This window comes from Lipophrys pholis (genome assembly GCF_963383615.2).
Source record: "Lipophrys pholis genome assembly, chromosome: 17".
NCBI lineage: Eukaryota > Metazoa > Chordata > Actinopteri > Blenniiformes > Blenniidae > Lipophrys > Lipophrys pholis.
Window position 1 is genome coordinate 773065 of NC_137643.1, and position 16905 is coordinate 789969.

Sequence of the window (16905 nt, forward strand, 5' to 3'; positions counted from 1 at the left end):
GGTTGTTCGGTGGGAGCTTTGATCGCAGCTGCAGTGATTTTCTGAGCAAACAGAAACATTTCCCACAGAGGAAATGCTGCATAATAACAGTTTCTTTGCTCTCTGAGGTCTCCCTGCCTGAAACAAACAGTTTTTATTACATCCTGAACTGTCTGACCGCTCATCAGAGACCGGGTGAAGGTGGCATTATCACTGGAGCAGATCGAACGGTTTTTATCAAGAAGCTTCCATGACAGAGCGTCATGGCGTCAGGCTGGTCTCCTACATTACAAACATTCTTCATACTATGGATGAAAAACTGTATCAAACAATTTTCATGATTTTGGAATTATTTAAATTTATATATTCAAACTTTATTGTCTGGTAACATAATTATCCCAATTTAGTTATTTTTGTTATTCAGAATAAATTCATTAATTAGTTTTTTTAAGAGGCTCTTGCTAATTATTTTCTTTTTTTTAATTATAAGTTTTCATAACAGAAGTTATATATAAATAACTAATGGTTTTTGGCCTTTACAGTTTTGTATTTAAAATAAAATAATACATGCATATTTTAAATATGAATTTAAAATAGTCTTATTCCCTTTTTAAAAAATATTTTTCTCAGTAACATGATTTAGTGTGTAGTTATTTTAGAGGGTTTAAAGAAAAAATATTTTTTTATTGAAAATGTACTTTATGTTATGTTTAAGAATTCTAATGAATAAAATTGCTTTTTATTAATTTATAATTTTAACAGAAATGCTTTTTGTTCCAAATATTACATTTGTGGAGTCATGGTGAATTTATTCTTTTCATTATAATTTTCCTCATATTTGTTAATTATTTTATATTATTTAATTAAAATAAACCGAGTATGTGACGTCACGTTTGGAGGGCTGTGAGAGGGCGGGGTTATAGCAGTCGGGGCGGGGTTATAGCGCCTGCGCGGACCAATGAGCGGCTCGCTATGGAGATGAGCGGCGGAGCGGCGAGCAGCGGGGCTGAGCGGAGCTGCAGCCCGGAGAAGACGCTCACAGAGCGGCGGAGCGGAGGCGGACACAGCGCTGCGTGCGGACCTCCGGATGGCTGCTTAAAATTACAACTGACGGATAAAGAGGATTTCTTTTAAAAACTCGCTCTTCCCGGAAGCTGAGAGGAAAAGCTGCGACATGAAGTACAAAGTAAGTGCGGATTATTTGTGGAGTTTGAGATGAAGTCGGTGTCGGAGGACGTGGAAACTGTGACCAAGTATTCATGGAGGCTTCATCGGACTTCTTCTCTCACCGCATCCGGGTGTTGTTGGATGATTTGCTGCTTTTAGAAGCGAGGAGCTGCTGTGATGTGATTCTTTGGCTGGTGGAGGTGAAATGTGCAGGATCTACTGTTTTATGTCGTTTCCTATCCGGAGGCTCCGTTTTCTGCCACAGGGGCGCACAAAGGGGCAACAAGCAACCACATTCTGCCCCTTTGCCCCCCTTCTGTCTTTAATATGCAAAATCTCAAACTGAAATGGATCCAACCCGCTGATCTCCTCTTTCTTTTATCTGAATAAGATAATTCCATGTGTTGGGAGTCGTGGCAGAAGCTGAAGCTGGAAGTTATTTGGAGGTATTCTGACCTCAGTCATGGAAATGAAGAAAGTAGTTCCAGTCAGGGTGAGTTCACTGTTCAGAAGCTATAACATAGAGTTTCTGGGTCACATTACTTCAGATTCTGCTCAGTCTTTCTTTAAATGTTGTTTAAAGTTTTTCGCTATTGTGACTTTTATAAGATCTCAAGTTTCCACTAACAAATCCAAACTACGTCGTTACGTGCTGCGTTACTTTACTCTTGTTGTTTCTGCTTGTTCACGTCTCGTTTTCATGTTTATTCAGTAACAGAAGCTACGAGTTTGTGGTTTCTTTGGAACTGGAAAACGTCGAGGCTGGTTTGATTGTGAGGGTTAAGTCCAGACTTCTCTAGAGTCACGTTAAGAATCAAAGTTCTTTCTGGAAGACTGTAAACCCTTCAACCACATCGGAGTGACTCACTCTCATTCACTCTGTTAGCTGTAAAAATACCCTCAACACATTAAAAATGTTCTGTCACTATCTTTGAATAACTTTCTTCTGTTTCTCATGGTAGTAACGTTCATGAGGAAACAGACTTAAATGAAAAGTTCCAAATACAGCTGAGTTTGTGTTATTGTGAGAAATGTGTAAAAAATGGTTGTATATCATCTGCATATACTGGAATTCCTCCACAAACAGTTCATAACTTTATGTTTATAACAGATGTAGATAATAATAGAAATGCTTCATTCATTTTCTTTAACCACTCTTATAGTATTTATAGTATTCTGGGGTTTCTTCATATCAGGATTCCTTTAGGAGAAACAGGAAGAAATGTACAAATCAGCCAAAGTTACAGTTTGAAACAGAAAGAAAAGAATCTCATCTGATTCGCTTGGAAAAGTTTTCTTTGCTTTGAGATGATTTGGCTTTTCAACTGTTCTTGTAATGGTATTTTATTTATAATGCACTTTATAAAAAAAGTGAAGCAATAAAATAGTTAAAGGCTGAGTAATCACGTGTTTTTCTTTTTACTGTAACTGTTTATGATCTGTTGAAATTCTCAGGAAGAAAATAGCATAAAGCAAAGAAATGAGCTTTCTTCACATCTTCATTAGTAATTCCATTAACCTTCAGCTTTTGTTCAGTGAAACAAATACAAGTAGTTCTGAGGAGCATTAAAAAACCTCGACTATGACAGAAGAGACACGGTGAGTGTAGAAAAAGGCCGAATGTTTCAGTGGCGGCACATTTTGTTCCAGTAAAAGGAGAATGAGGTGGTGAGAGTGCAGCTGCTCACCTGGAGGAGCCATTGTTCTGCTCTGTCATTGTTTAACTCGACCTGCAGCTTGATACTCGTGTAAAAGTGCTCACGAGGAAGTGAGTTTGCGGAATCCTGTCCTCCGGCGTGTAGTGGTGAGTGCTCTGCGGGACGGCCCCCGGCTGGAGTCCGGCTCTGCGTCTGCTTCGGGTTTCCCAGGGATGAAGTGAGACCGAAAGGCGTCGGGGCCTCCGGAGAGCCGTGACGTCCGTGATGTCGTTGTTTTCCTGGTCCGGGTCACGGTGGCGGGCGGGCGGGTGGGCGGCGTTACGCAACGCGGCGATGTGGCGGCTCACAGCTCTGCTGTTCAATGGAAACCGTGTCGGGGTTTACCGCCTCATAGATCTCTGGGCACCTATTCACAAGTGGAATCAACGTGAAAACTCAACACACTTTTTATCTTCTTATTTCCTGTTGCAGTCGAGTTGAACTCGACCCACAAACCACCGGTTGGGAATCATGAGTTGAAGCCACCCGTTTTCCAGGGAGACGCCCTCAGAGACACTCAAAGGTTCCGTTTATTTAAAGGTTCAACAAACTGCGTGATTCCCGGCCGTCGGGGGGGTGAAAGCCTTCACACTGTTCACAACTGCACCAGACGGTTCTGCAGGTTGTACGAGCAGAACCTGCAGCGACCCGTCGGGATGGTGTCGGCGTGGCCACGCCAGAATGAAGCGTCGTCCATCCAGGAGAAATAAAGGCGCTAAACATGGACAGAAAGTCGATCACCACTTCTTCTTCGCTGTCCCACGTCCTCCTCTTCAACATCGTCGCTGCAAAAGGAAAAAGTTGGTCAATATCTTTGGGGCAGACGTGGAGCAGAGAGGAAGGCTCGGGGGGGTTCTGCTCCGAAGACTTTATATCGCGGTTGTTTGTGGCTCACCTTTACCAAGGAGCTAACTAGCCGAGCCACCAAGGGCTAAAACCACGGGACTTCTGGTTTCGGTCTGGACCAATCAATGAGCCCTGTTTCTTCTTCACTTCCTCTCTGGTCAGTGTTCGTTTTGGGCGACAGCGCCCCCAAACCAGCAGCTGGTGTAACTGCGGGACCGATCCAGTAGGGTTGGTCTGATCTCTAAAGTGTTGCTGAACGTCGCCCGAAGCAAATGAAGGGGAGAAGCTTGACTTTACAGTGAAGACAAACTCTGGTGGCCACGCCCACTTTCACCTACGTACCGAAGCCGGGCAGTTTCCCTGGTCGGAGTGATTTCGTCTCGAGAAATCGAGTTTATTTGCTCATTCCTGAGCAGCTATGTTGATTGTTGAGGTTTCCTGCCGCTGCAGTAACCGCGGCCTCCAGAGCGGAGCTGATGAAGTGTCCTCGGCTCTCAGTGGGACTCATGTGGTGGACGAGTTCCTCACAAAGCGCCTTCTTTAAAAGTGTCGTGACACAACTTTGGAAGAATTAAAATCCACCCAGAGCTTTTTTAACTCGGAACTCGTTTTTTAACTCAACCACAGTGACGAGATGAACCGCCACCAGAACTACTCAAACTAAACCAGTTCAGGATCCAGGCGCCGGTCCAACTGCAAAAAGGGGAGCTGGAGGAGACATTGTTCGGTGAGCGAGGAGGAGGAGGAGGAGGAGGAGGAGGGACTGCAGAAAATGAAAGAGAGGGAGAGGAAGTGGTGTGGGGGGTGCGAGAGGGCAAACAGAGTTATTGTGGGTGGGGGGTGGAGGCCCGTGAGAATGAGAGCATTCCAGGCGATGGTGCATGGGAAGGCTGCTGCTCTGAAGATGCACATGATTGTTTCAAGGTGCCCCCCCCGCCCCTACATTGTTAATGGCTCCTGCGGGAGTGTGTGTGTTTGGTGGGGGGGGGGGGCAGTAGCACCAGCAGCAGTAGCAGCACCACCAGCAGCAGTAGCAGCACCACCAGCAGCAGCAGCAGCACCACCAGCAGCACCACCAGCATCAGCACCACCAGCAGCACCACCAGCATCAGCGAATACGTGAGCAGCTTTAGAAATCCTCTCCGCTGCGTTTCTCTGCTCTCACTCGCACCACATCGTGTGAAGGTGACAGGAAGTGGACTCTGTGTTCACCACGCAGGTTCCACTGTTCCAGGTCACTTCCACTGTTATTAAAATGTCCAGTGAATCCTGCCAACGGGACATTGGAGCAATGGAAGGGTTCATTCACAGAACCATCTGCAGTGCAACCACGAACAGTTTCGCTATGAGGACAGAGGGCTAACCACTGCACCACTGTACCACTGCACCAATGTACCACTGTACCAATGTACCACTGCACCAATGTACCACTGTACCACTGCACCACAGCAACACTGTACCACTGTTCCACTGCACCACTGCACCACTGCACCAATGTACCACTGCACCACTGTACCACTGTACCACTGCACCACAGCAACACTGTACCAATGTACCACTGTACCACTGTACCACTGCACCACTGCACCAATGTACCACTGCACCACTGTACCACTGCACCACAGCAACACTGTACCACTGTTCCACTGCACCACTGCACCACTGTACCACTGTACCACTGCACCACAGCAACACTGTACCAATGTACCACTGTACCACTGTTCCACTGCACCACTGCACCACTGCACCAATGTACCACTGCACCACTGTACCACTGTACCACTGCACCACTGCACCACAGCAACACTGTACCACTGTACCACTGCACCACTGCACCACTGCACACCCTGGACATGACATCAGGATCTCAAATTAGGACTCAGTTGATTATTATTTAATGTGTCTAATATCAATATTGATATCTGATAACCATACTAATCTGGAGCTCTTTGGGTGTTTGGTAGGTAATCTGAAATACTCGGATACTTTATGCACCGTTCCTTTGTTTCATTCAAACACGTTCTGCTACAACCGTTTGTTTATTTTCCCCAAAACACTTGGTCGACTGTTCTGTGTGTGTGTGTGTGTGTGTGTGTGTGTGTGTGTGTGTGTGTGTGTGTGTGTGTGTGTGTGTGTGTGTGTGTGTGTGTGTGTGTGTGTGTGTGTGTGTGTGTGTGTGTGTGTGTGTGTGTGTGATCTGAGCGTGGCGTGACATCGGGGGGACGTCTTGGTGTCGCTGGCTGCTCCTGTATGTAAAGCCGTCCGGCGTGGCCCCGTTGAGATACCATGAAAACATAGTTCACGTCTCCACTGCCCCCCCCCCCCCTGCCCCGGGGGGGGATTAGTGCTCGTCTCCGGGGGTTACGGCGACGCTCGCAGACTCGCCTGGCATCGGCGCCGGGCTGGGAAAATAATCCTCGTCTCTTCTTCTGTGTGAGGCTGAATCACTTCCTGTCCTCAGAGACCTTCAGGACGTGAAAACATCAGAAAACTTACATTTGAACGTTTTACTTCACGTTGAGTATAAGTCAACATGCTGCTGCATTTTTCCTCAGAACTGTAGATTTTGTTTAGTTGATTCAAGGTACTGAGCCCGATCGCCTCCTGCTCACGAGATGTTCCCCCGAGGACGATTTATTTTGAAAAGTAGAAGCAGTTTTAACAGTTTATCATGATCAGATCATATTGTATCGTGAGGAAGTCCTACTGTGTGTTTATACTCTCTTCCCTCCACCACTGGCTGGTATTTGTTCGTTTATTCGACCAAACTATGAAGGGTTGTGTGAGAATTTGAGGGACTAATTTAACGTAAAGCGACTATACATCCAGCTTATTGAATCAAAGAGGACTTAATCACTTCAGGATCGTTTCCACCTTAAAACTCTGAGTTCCATTAGTACGACGCTAATACTTTAAGTTACCGTTGATATTTGGTTTTACTGAACTTATTGGGCCACAGCGTGACAAAGGAAGCAGTGGAGCTCGGCGCCGTTAAAGCCCAGGTCGTCTGCAGGTTAACATTAGATACTAGAAGAACTTCTTAAGTGGAGTTCTTTTAGGGAAACAATCACATATTTCAACTATTCCTCTGATATTACATCTAAGTAAATGGAGGCAGCCTGAATATAGTCAAAAGAGCTGGACATGTTCCCAAGCAGAGACTTCCTTACTAAAGCAGGAGGACTAGAACCAGAGTGAACGGCTGCAGCTCCTCCTGAACTCCACAGCGTCACGTCAAAGACTCAGTCGGTCTCAGATCAGAATCTGGATCTAAACAGGGACTCGGGTCCCATTCAGCCCTTTTCTGACTAAATGAAAACAGAGTCACTTCCTGTGCAGGTTCTTTACGTGTTTCCAGGGTGTGGGGAGGAGGAAGGGCCGCGGTGTCGAGATGATTTCACCCCTTTACATCACTAAACTGTGTGTTTGGGAACTTCCTGTTGCTTTTGCTGTGAACTGACGGTGACGCGAGAGACGAGATGAAACAGGCTGTTTCTCTTTAGGCGTCTGGATGTCATTCATGCATTTACCTTCAGAATAAGAGGTGTTTTATTTACCCCCGAGGGGAATTAAGAAGACCAACACAACACACAATGGTGAACCTAAGAATGGTTAAGATATATTAAGTATACGTCCACTTTACCTTGAAGACGTGATGTGTCTCCTGCAGTCCACAGTCCATCACGTCTCCTGGGTCTCTAGTTTTCAGCCACGTTGATTGTCAATAAACTGCTGTAATCACTGGAACCAATCAATTGACAAAATAATCAAACTTTTAAGGTGGAAATCTTTGTTGTTTCAACTGAATGTATTTATAAATTCTTGATTGTGAGTGTGAGGGACCCGGGTTCGAATCCCGACTGTAGCAGGAAATGGCTTTAGATGTCCAAACTAGTTTGTAGTGACTTGCTGTGGTGACTCCTGGTGACACGCTGGAACGAAGGATAATGATGGTGAGAGAATGGTGGCAACATCTTTGGTCTTACGTCCTACGTCCCACTGTGAGACCGGTTCAAGGACGACCTCCCAAAGCACAGGGACGGTAACCTGCAGCCATCTTTATCATAGAACCCGACAACCTTGATGCAAGTTGATTCTTATTGTGGAACCCGAGACTGAACTGTGAACAGTACTTCCTCCTCTTCCCAAGATGGGCATGTGTGGGCGGAGCCAGTCCAGCTCACACAGACACAGCAGATTCTGAATGCAGCTCCTATGATCCAATATTCAAATGAGGAAAATCAAGGAGGAGCTAGAAACTTAGAATACTGAAGGTTTCTGGAGCGACCAGACCAGGAGGAGGAGGAGGAGAACAGGAGGAGGTGGAGAACAGGAGGAGGAGGAGAACAGGAGGAGGTGGAGAACAGGAGGAGGAGGAGAACAGGAGGAAGAGGAGAACAGGAGGAGGAGGTGAACAGGAGGAGGAGGAGAACAGGAGGAGGAGGAAGAGGAGGAGGAGGAGAACAGGAGGAGGAGGAGGAGGAGGAGAAGAACAGGAGGAGGAGGAGGAGGAGGAGAACAGGAGGAAGAGGAGAACAGGAGGAGGAGGAGGTGAACAGGAGGAGGAGAACAGGGAGATCAGAAACACTGAAGTACTAAACAGTACTGCATGTTGCTGCAGTACTTTGCATGTTGTACCTGTGTGTGTGTTTGAGGTCATTTTGTGTTTCAACATGGCAGCTGAGTCTCTGATTGGACGATCCGGTGGAAACTTGTCGCCTGGCGGCTTGTAAACGATCTGCTGGTTTGATTTCCGTTGGAACGACCGAGTCGTTTCCTCCGACGGTGTCATCAGCTCGTATCGACTCCCGGCCGCTTGCATAAGTGATCGATCAGCCCGGATGAGGCGGCGGCGCTCGTGTCTCACGTTCAACAGCGACTCAGCCTTTCTCTTCTTTTTCTTTTTTCCACTGGACTTTCTCGGCAGCAGCTTCACCGAGGCTGCCGTGTTATTATGTTAACGCAGAGAGAGGCTGTAATCAGAGGGCCGGCCCTCCGGAAAACTGCCCCAATGAAGAAATTGCCATGTACTCCGAGCTCTGAACCGCTTCCCATGAGCCCGTCACACGGCCCATTTATTTGAACTGGCTCTCACCCGCAGCAGGCCGAGCTCCGAGGACCGGCTCGTAAAAGTCATCAGGTCCTCATTACCGCCATTACTATAATTGTTTTCTATATTTAAGCATGTGAAACGAGGCCAGATGAAGTACGAGGCTCCCCGGGACACGTACGGCGGTGGTACGGCGGTGGTGCGGCGGTGGTGCGGCGCTCAGTCGCACCACTGCCTCTGGGAGCAGGCCGTGTTTGTTTGGCTCAAAAACATCCTTTGAAAGCGGCGGCCGCGCTCCGGTTGCCGTGGTGACGTGGGTTAGAGTATTTGCAGGCTGGTCGAGCCAAAGCCACCTTCATTATTATGAGACTGACATGGATCCCAGACGGGCTGAGCCAAACCCACCCAGAGAGCCCTGCCTGGAAGCAGGAGGTGGGGCGCTTCGCAGCCAGCGGTCGACTTACGTAAGGTCTTTTTTAGAGTTTCTGGAAAGGTCAGCAGCGGCTCGGTGACACCACGTTTGTGTCGCGTCTGCGAGGAGGCCAGACGCTGTGAGGACGAACGCCCTGCTGATGTAGAGGGGGTGAGTCAGAGGGGAGGGGGCTCGATAGTCTGAGAACAGCCGGGGCGGGACAGACGAGTCCTCTCGTCTCTGACGCTGCAGGAGCAGGGAGGAGCAGGGAGGAGCAGGAGGAGCAGCGAGGAGCAGGGAGGAGCAGGGAGGAGCAGCGAGGAGCAGGAGGAGCAGGAGGAGCAGCGAGGAGCAGCGAGGAGCAGGAGGAGCAGGGAGGAGCAGGGAGGAGCAGGAGCAGCGAGGAGCAGGAGCAGGAGCAGCGAGGAGGAGCAGGAGGAGCAGCGAGGAGCAGGGAGGAGCAGGAGGAGCAGGAGCAGCGAGGAGCAGCGAGGAGCAGGAGCAGCAGCGAGGAGCAGCGAGGAGGAGCAGGAGCAGCGAGGAGCCGTGAGGAGCAGGAGCAGCGAGGAGCAGGAGCAGCGAGGAGCAGTGAGGAGCAGCGAGGAGCAGTGAGGAGCAGCGAGGAGCAGGAGGAGCAGCGAGGAGAGAAAACACATGAAAGACGCTGTCATTCTGCTGCATTGAAAGAACTTTGGTTTCGTTTGAGCAAAAATTTGTTCTGTCAAGATTTATTTTCATTCAATCAAATTAGTAGTAAATAAATAAGTAAATTTGGCCAATCGGTAACATAATAATAGTAACTGCTGAAGGAGTTTTAGATTCACTCTGCTACAGCGGCTTTGGATTAAAGGGAGGTGGTTGATTTTTTACAATAAAAACACAACGGGCCAAGCTGGAACTATTCAAACACAGTCCAGCTCCGTTGTCATGGAGACGGGCGAAAAGGACATTTCCTGGAAACGCTCTGAAGTTGTCTCCCCCCTTCTACTGAGCATGTGCAGCACGGCCATAGTAACGAGTAGTTCCTCCTGAGTAGTTAGAATAAAGTTTCCTCCATGGTGTCAGGACTCCCAGCTCACATTCTCCTGGACTTGGTACTTTTATTTTGACAGTCACCGTAATAACAATCCAACTTGGTACTTTTATTTTGACAGTCACCATGATAACAATCCAACTTGGTACTTTTATTTTGACAGTCACCGTAATAACAATCCAACTTGCCCAACATCATTAGTGTTTCTGCCGTTTCCATATAAACTCAAAACCTTTAAGTTAGAATCTGAGCCAGAGGGGCGGGACTTGTAGAACTTTCTATTTTTGTCTCAGGATCATAGTCCTTAATGGGCGGGGTTTTGAAGAACATCTCTTTCTTAATTCAGAATTAAGAAACTGACCTGAGGTGGGCGGAGCTTTTCGAAACTTTTCATTCTGACTTGGCTTTTAGCACATTTTTTTACTTTTCAGAACTTGTTTGGCTGAGAATTCCAACTCCAAGGTCTTTCAGAACCTCTGCTGTCGACCGTTGGATCACTACATCACCCTCTGTCCTATTCTGTGATATTCCATGAAGTTCTGCAGTCACACATGAACGTCAGGAAGCAGAACTGCTTCACTTCCCGGCTGCTGAGACGCCTGAAGAGTGAAGAGTGAAGAGTGAAGAGTGAAGGGTGAAGGGTGAAGGGTGAAGAGTGAAGAGTGAAGAGTGAAGGGTGAAGGGTGAAGGGTGAAGGGTGAAGGGTGAAGAGTGAAGAGTGAAGGGTGAAGAGTGAAGAGTGAAGGGTGAAGGGTGAAGGGTGAAGGGTGAAGAGTGAAGGGTGAAGGGTGAAGAGTGAAGAGTGAAGGGTGAAGGGTGAAGGGTGAAGGGTGAAGAGTGAAGGGTGAAGAGTGAAGGGTGAAGAGTGAAGAGCCCAGCGACAAATGGCAAACACGTGTGTTTACAGGAGGATCAGCGGCGGGCGACAGAGTCACCACCATGTGACTAACCGGTGTTTACGGCAGAAACCTGACGCCGGGTGTAATCGTGGGTTTCACCTGCCCTGAGCCGGAGCGAACACAAACACCAGGCTTCACCCTGAGCGTCACTTCAAAGAGCCCAGCACAGAGCGGGCGGCCATTACAGCTAACTACCTGTTTGTTCAGGGTGATTAAAGGTCACGGTCAGCGTTCCACATGACGTATCAGCGCTTCACGCCGAGTTCACGCTGTGAAACATTTCTCTGGTAAGATCCTTCCTGTGTTTGTGAGAAGCTGAACTCTGTCAGGCTTCAGCTCAACATCTTCTTCATCTCATCAAACCACATCCGACTGATCTGACAGACAAACGTCCTGAAACTTTATCAAGACACAAAAACACCCTGAAATGTGACTGGATGCAAAAGTAGTACTTATTTGAACGTTTATATGAGCACATATTGTTGTTATTATTATTATGCAGTTTAAATTAAATAATCTTCAGCGCCTCATTCTATTTAGAGTATATAACATAATTATTCATTTTTTATCTGTTTGTAATTTCTCGCTTATTTTCTTCAGATTTTGTGCTCATATACTTTTATTTACTTTCTTTATTCTTGATCATTTCATTAGTCGATAAATATTTCTAGATTTACTAAATGTGATATTATGCGAGACGCCCAGAATTATGTCTTGGTATTAGTTTAAAAACAGTTTAAAGCGGTATTTTGTTTTGAAATGTATTTAAAATTCAGCTTTTTGAATATTACAAAGCAGAAAATAATAAGAAAAAACACCTGACATGGACTCGTTTAAAATTACATATTGATATATTTTTTCTGTAGAATTTATCTCTTTATCTATTTAATTATATCCTGATTTATTTATTTATTTACATTCTGTACATTTTATAAAAATTTTCACGATTTGCATCGGTTTTAGAATATCTTTTCTTATGGAATTGAATTTTGTAAATTTCAGTTGTAAAGGCGCTCCATGAAGTTATAGATAATCCAGATTAGATTAGGACTGTCGAGTTAAAATGTGATGATAAAAGTAGAGAGAACCAATTAGAAGAGAGCGTCTGGTCGGCAGCGTTCAGTTTCCTCATGAGTGACTCTGCTCTGATGGACTTCGTGGCTGTGGACGGCGGCGGCGGCGTCCTGCCGGGTCTCGGGGGAAGCCACTGGCTGATTGTGAGGCTGTAATTGTGCGCTGGGTGTTGCTGGCTGACAATAGCCTGCGAGGGCAGACAGATAACGACCTTACGAGCGGAGTTTCACATGGGAACTGCTCCAATCAGGCCGGTTGGGAAGAGGAAGGCCAGCGAGGGCCCACCAGTGGCAGCGGTGCGGCGGGCTTCCTGCTTCCCACAGCGCTGAAGCTCAGATCAGTCAAACCGAGCCGCTGCCGCATCACGACGCTCTGCCAAGTCCACTCAAATCGTCTTCTTTTCAGCCAAATGTGCGTGTAGTCTGACTACAAATCCAATTTTGTCCTGCGCTCAGCTGCTTTCATGGGCTCACCGCAGAGTTCAGAGCGTTTAAAGGCAGAAACAGGATCTCTTCCTCCAGCCACAGTCTGAGAAACAACTCGTCTGAAGTTAAGTGTCAGGACGCGTTCACACCAGCACTCTTTGATCCAGACCGGAGTTCGTTTCTAGGAAAGTCCACTTTGTTTGGGCCGGTGTGAACGCTCCCCTGAACTCTGATCCGGATCAAACCACTGAACTCTGGTCCACTTGTAAACGAGGGTCTAGGTTCACTTGCAAGTGAACTGAAGTCCGGATCACGAGCAATGTGAACACTTCAGGGACTATCAGCGGCCGGAGCGAGCGGCTGGGACGTAGAGCGCAGTGCATTCTGGGTAGTAAACAAACAAAGCTAACAGCACAGACGTAGAAAGAAAAAGTTGTAAAATATCTTACGGGCAGACGTGGAGTAGAGAGGAAGAAGTAGTACGAACGGCGCTCATTGATATCTGGTCTGAAGACTAACTATCCCGGTTGCTTGTGGCTAACCGTTAGCCATGAGCTAATAAGCCCTTTTAGCTACCACTAGCTAAAGGAGCGGGATTTCCACTTCCGGTCTGAACCAGTGAATGAGCCAGGATTCTTCTTCGTCATGCTTTACTTCCTCTCTGGTCGGTGTCCATTTGAGGTCATAGCGCCCCCTAACCAGCAGCCGTTGTAATTGCGTGACGCTGTCCCGGTGGTTCGGTCCGCGCTCTCAGGCGCCGTGTGAAAACTGAGCAAACCAAATGAAGGTGTGAGAATTCTCCTCGCCTGTTGTCGTGTACGCCGACTTCCAAATGCAACAAAAGTTTAGCTTTTTCACTTCAAAAGGTGTAAACGGAGCCTTTCTCAGTATTTTACCAACACGAGTTGAACTATTGTTTTTAAGTCTTTTTGGTCTTTGTGATCCAAACCGTCTCATGAGCAAAGGAAAATCTTGTTTTCTGATCAGATTTCCTTCCGTGGGGACGTGAGGACATGAACAGCAGCACTGGAACTCTCTTGATTTCACTTTTATTACCTCAGAAGAAGTAAAAGCGGAACAGAAGAGGAATGTTGCTTCTCTTTCAGCCGCTTTACCACTCGTGTTTCTATTGGCTCATTTATTTGAAATCTCAGGTTCTCATTCTTCTGCACTCACGAACGTCTTTAAGCTTGATGGACGTGACTTTGTTTTCTGAAGAAACGTGCAGATGGGGTTAGGGTTAATGTGGCGCAGAGGCGATGAACTCATGTGTTTGTGCTTCACGTTGGAGGCGGTGGCGCAATGGTTGGAGGAGTGGAGCCTCTGAACGGAGGCACCACCACAAGGTGCACAGACATGAATCACACCACCAAGGAAACTCGTCAACAAACACTGTCCTCCGCCTCTGTATCTCACGTCCACCCGCCCTTGAGCAAGGCACTTAATGACTTTAGGGTGGTATTTATGGGGGCTTGCAGGGCTGGAAAGTACAGGACTGTTGTGATAAGGCCGGGCAGCTCCCTGGACTTACATTTGTGAGCATCCAGCAGTAGAAAAGGAGCATTCACGCTCACTTAACTCATTCCCTGCTTGAAAAAAGACGGGCTAAAGGAAGACGACTGATGTATTTACTGAGGCAATTAGTCTTAAATACCCGTCTCAGAGTCCGAAGTGACTCGCTCCGGGGCTTTTCCTATCTGAAATCTGTGGTTTGGAGTCATTATCCCTCCACCCTCAGTGGACCTTTCCAGGGCCGTGCCCCGCAGCCGCGGAGAACCCAGAAAATCCCATCAAGTTGAGATTCGGCTGAAAAGACGTGTGGTGAAGAGCGGCGGGCTAACGACACGGCGCGGCGGGGTGCGGCGCGGTGCAGGGTTCAGCAGCGTGTCACCCGCCAAAGAGTTTCACAACCACATTGACTAATGAGCAGGAAGTCACGGGCGGCACTCTGGTGCTTTCACAACAAACAGCGCTTCAGGTAGCAGTTCGCTCAGTTAGCTTAGCATTAGCACTGAAAACACGAGGACACTTGTTAGCCAAACTATATGAACAAAACTATAACATTTCTGTTAATCATACAGCTTTTTCATACAAAATCATCAAAATTCACTGCTAGAAACTTTTATTGTGTAGTATTGTCTCATAATGTAGCATTAGCAGCATGTTTAGCATAGCATAAGCGGCAGTGCTAATTCTATGTTTCTAAGTTTAAACATATTTTATTAGCTTTATCTTAATGAAACTTTAATTTATTCTCTTCTTTTAGGCTTTATTGTATTTATTACTTTAAAAAGGCTTTCAAATAAACAACAGAGTTTTTTAAAAAGTGGGTGAAAAAGGATTGTTGAAGAAATGCAGCGCAGCGTTTCCTCGGCTCCTCTAGAAATGTGGTGTTTCTATGTTGGATGTGTAGAGCGAGTCCGTTGTTCTCTGATGAGAGGAGACGGTCTGTCCGATCTGATCATCCAGGAAGTTTGAATCGTAGTTCTGCGTTTTAACTGTTTAGTTCCTGTTAGTTCTAATTATCTTCTTATGCGAGACTCGAGTTTTCTCCTAATCCAGCAGCCAAATTAATCCAGACATAACCATCGAGTGCGGGACGATGAATATCGTCTCGTCGGTGTTCATTTCTCTGAAGGTGATCAATGTAAGAGCAGAAGTGAGCAGCGTGACCCTCACGTTGAGTTGCTGGTTGGAGTCCGGAGTGCCAGTCTGTTGCATCGCTCCAGTTTTCGGTCTCTCACGTTCCCTGAGAGGAAAACAGCCTCACCGTCCATCCTTCGCTACATGATCCCATTTGCAGGCGTCCACTCAGCGTTTCCTGAGAAGCGTTGAGCCGTTTGGGTCGTCCTGATCTGACCATCCATCTTCTTTCTCTTTCCAGAATCTGATGGCGAAAGCGTTGTACGACAACGTGCCGGAGTCCCCCGAGGAGCTGGCCTTCCGGAAGGGGGACATCCTGACGGTCATCGAGCAGAACACCGGGGGTCTGGAGGGCTGGTGGCTCTGCTCGCTGCACGGCCGTCAAGGCATCGCCCCCGGCAACCGTCTGAAGCTGCTGATTGGACCAATGTTCGAGGCTCAGCCGGCGACTGCCTCCCCCCCCCCTCAGGGGTTTCAGCAGACGGCCGGCTCGGGGGCTCAGGGGCTCTACCAGGTCCCCCCCCAGCAGCAGGGCCAGCAGAACATCTACCAGGTCCCCCCCAGGAGCACGATGGCGGCAGATCATCCGCCAAGCAAGGTGAGACCAACAGATGTTCCACCGTTCTGTCGGTTCCTCGTCGTCCACCTTGAAGACGACCCTGTGCCTTCAGGAAAGCTTTCTTCTGGGGGTGGGGTGCCTCCCCCTTTCTGGTGGGGGTGCCCGCTGTGGCACTGGGGGTGGGTCCTCCCTTTGCCCCCCTCCCCCGGTGGGGCGGGCTGGCCCCTGCTGCCGCGCTCCGGGTCTGCCTCGCTCCCGGATCTGGGGGAGCGGGGGACAGTGGGGCTCTGGGTTCTGGATGGACAGTTGACTGAGAGTGACCTCCAGGAGGTCACTCCTACGGTCTGGGACCTCCCCCGACTTTGCACCGCCCACAATTTTAACCACACCGAGTCACGCAGGGTCTTGAGGGGGTAAGCCGCTTTCGGGGTTCTGCCGTTTGTAAGCGGTAGAACCCCCGGGCCCCGCTACCCCCCAATTTTAAACCGCACCATAGACACACACACCTCCTCAAAGCACAAAGACACACCCCTACATGCATCCAACACTCCACAGGGTGGGGGGAGGGCGGGGGTGTGTGAGTGAGTGTGTCTGTCTGAGTCTTTGAGGGGGGGGGGCGGGGTAGATAGAGCTGCTCTAGATAGAGCTGCTCAGGCTGGTTAATCTAATAACAGTTGTAAAGTATTTGGATCAGTGTGATTACTGCAAATAATATATGGAGCACAACAAAGGTATTGTACGTTCTCCCCCCCCCCCCCTCCCCCTCCCCCTCTCTCTTCTCTTCTCTCTCTCTTTGAGCGTCCCCCCCCCCCTGTCCAGCAGCCATACCAACTCCTAATAAAGCAGCAACAGGAGGAGACTCCAGGTCTCTTCCTGTTCAAGAGTAAAACCTGTTCTGACTCCAGAAGGTTCTAGATCACATCATGTTGTTGGCCCAAGCTGCCGAACAGGAGGAGGGAAAGAGAAAAAAGGAAAGCTTTCTGCTGGTGAATGTTGGTGAGAGTGGGCGTGTCCCCGGTGATGTTTAAGCCAATCAGAGATCAGAGAGGAGCCCCATTAGTCCATCACAGTTTTCTGCTTCTGTAAAATATGTTTTCATAGGTTTGAAATTCCAATATGGT

General features: G+C 47.9%; 1 protein-coding gene across 1 annotated transcript in view; it reads left to right on the plus strand.

Moving 5' to 3' along the window:
* Window positions 1-1026: 1026 nt before the first annotated feature.
* nedd9 (neural precursor cell expressed, developmentally down-regulated 9) overlaps window positions 1027-16905 on the plus strand; it is a 31822-nt gene continuing 15943 nt past the window's right edge. The window contains 2 exon segments of the mRNA XM_080485497.1: window positions 1027-1165; window positions 15467-15823. Of these exon segments, the coding sequence (XP_080341623.1) occupies window positions 1154-1165; window positions 15467-15823 (369 nt within the window). The 5' untranslated portion in view covers window positions 1027-1153.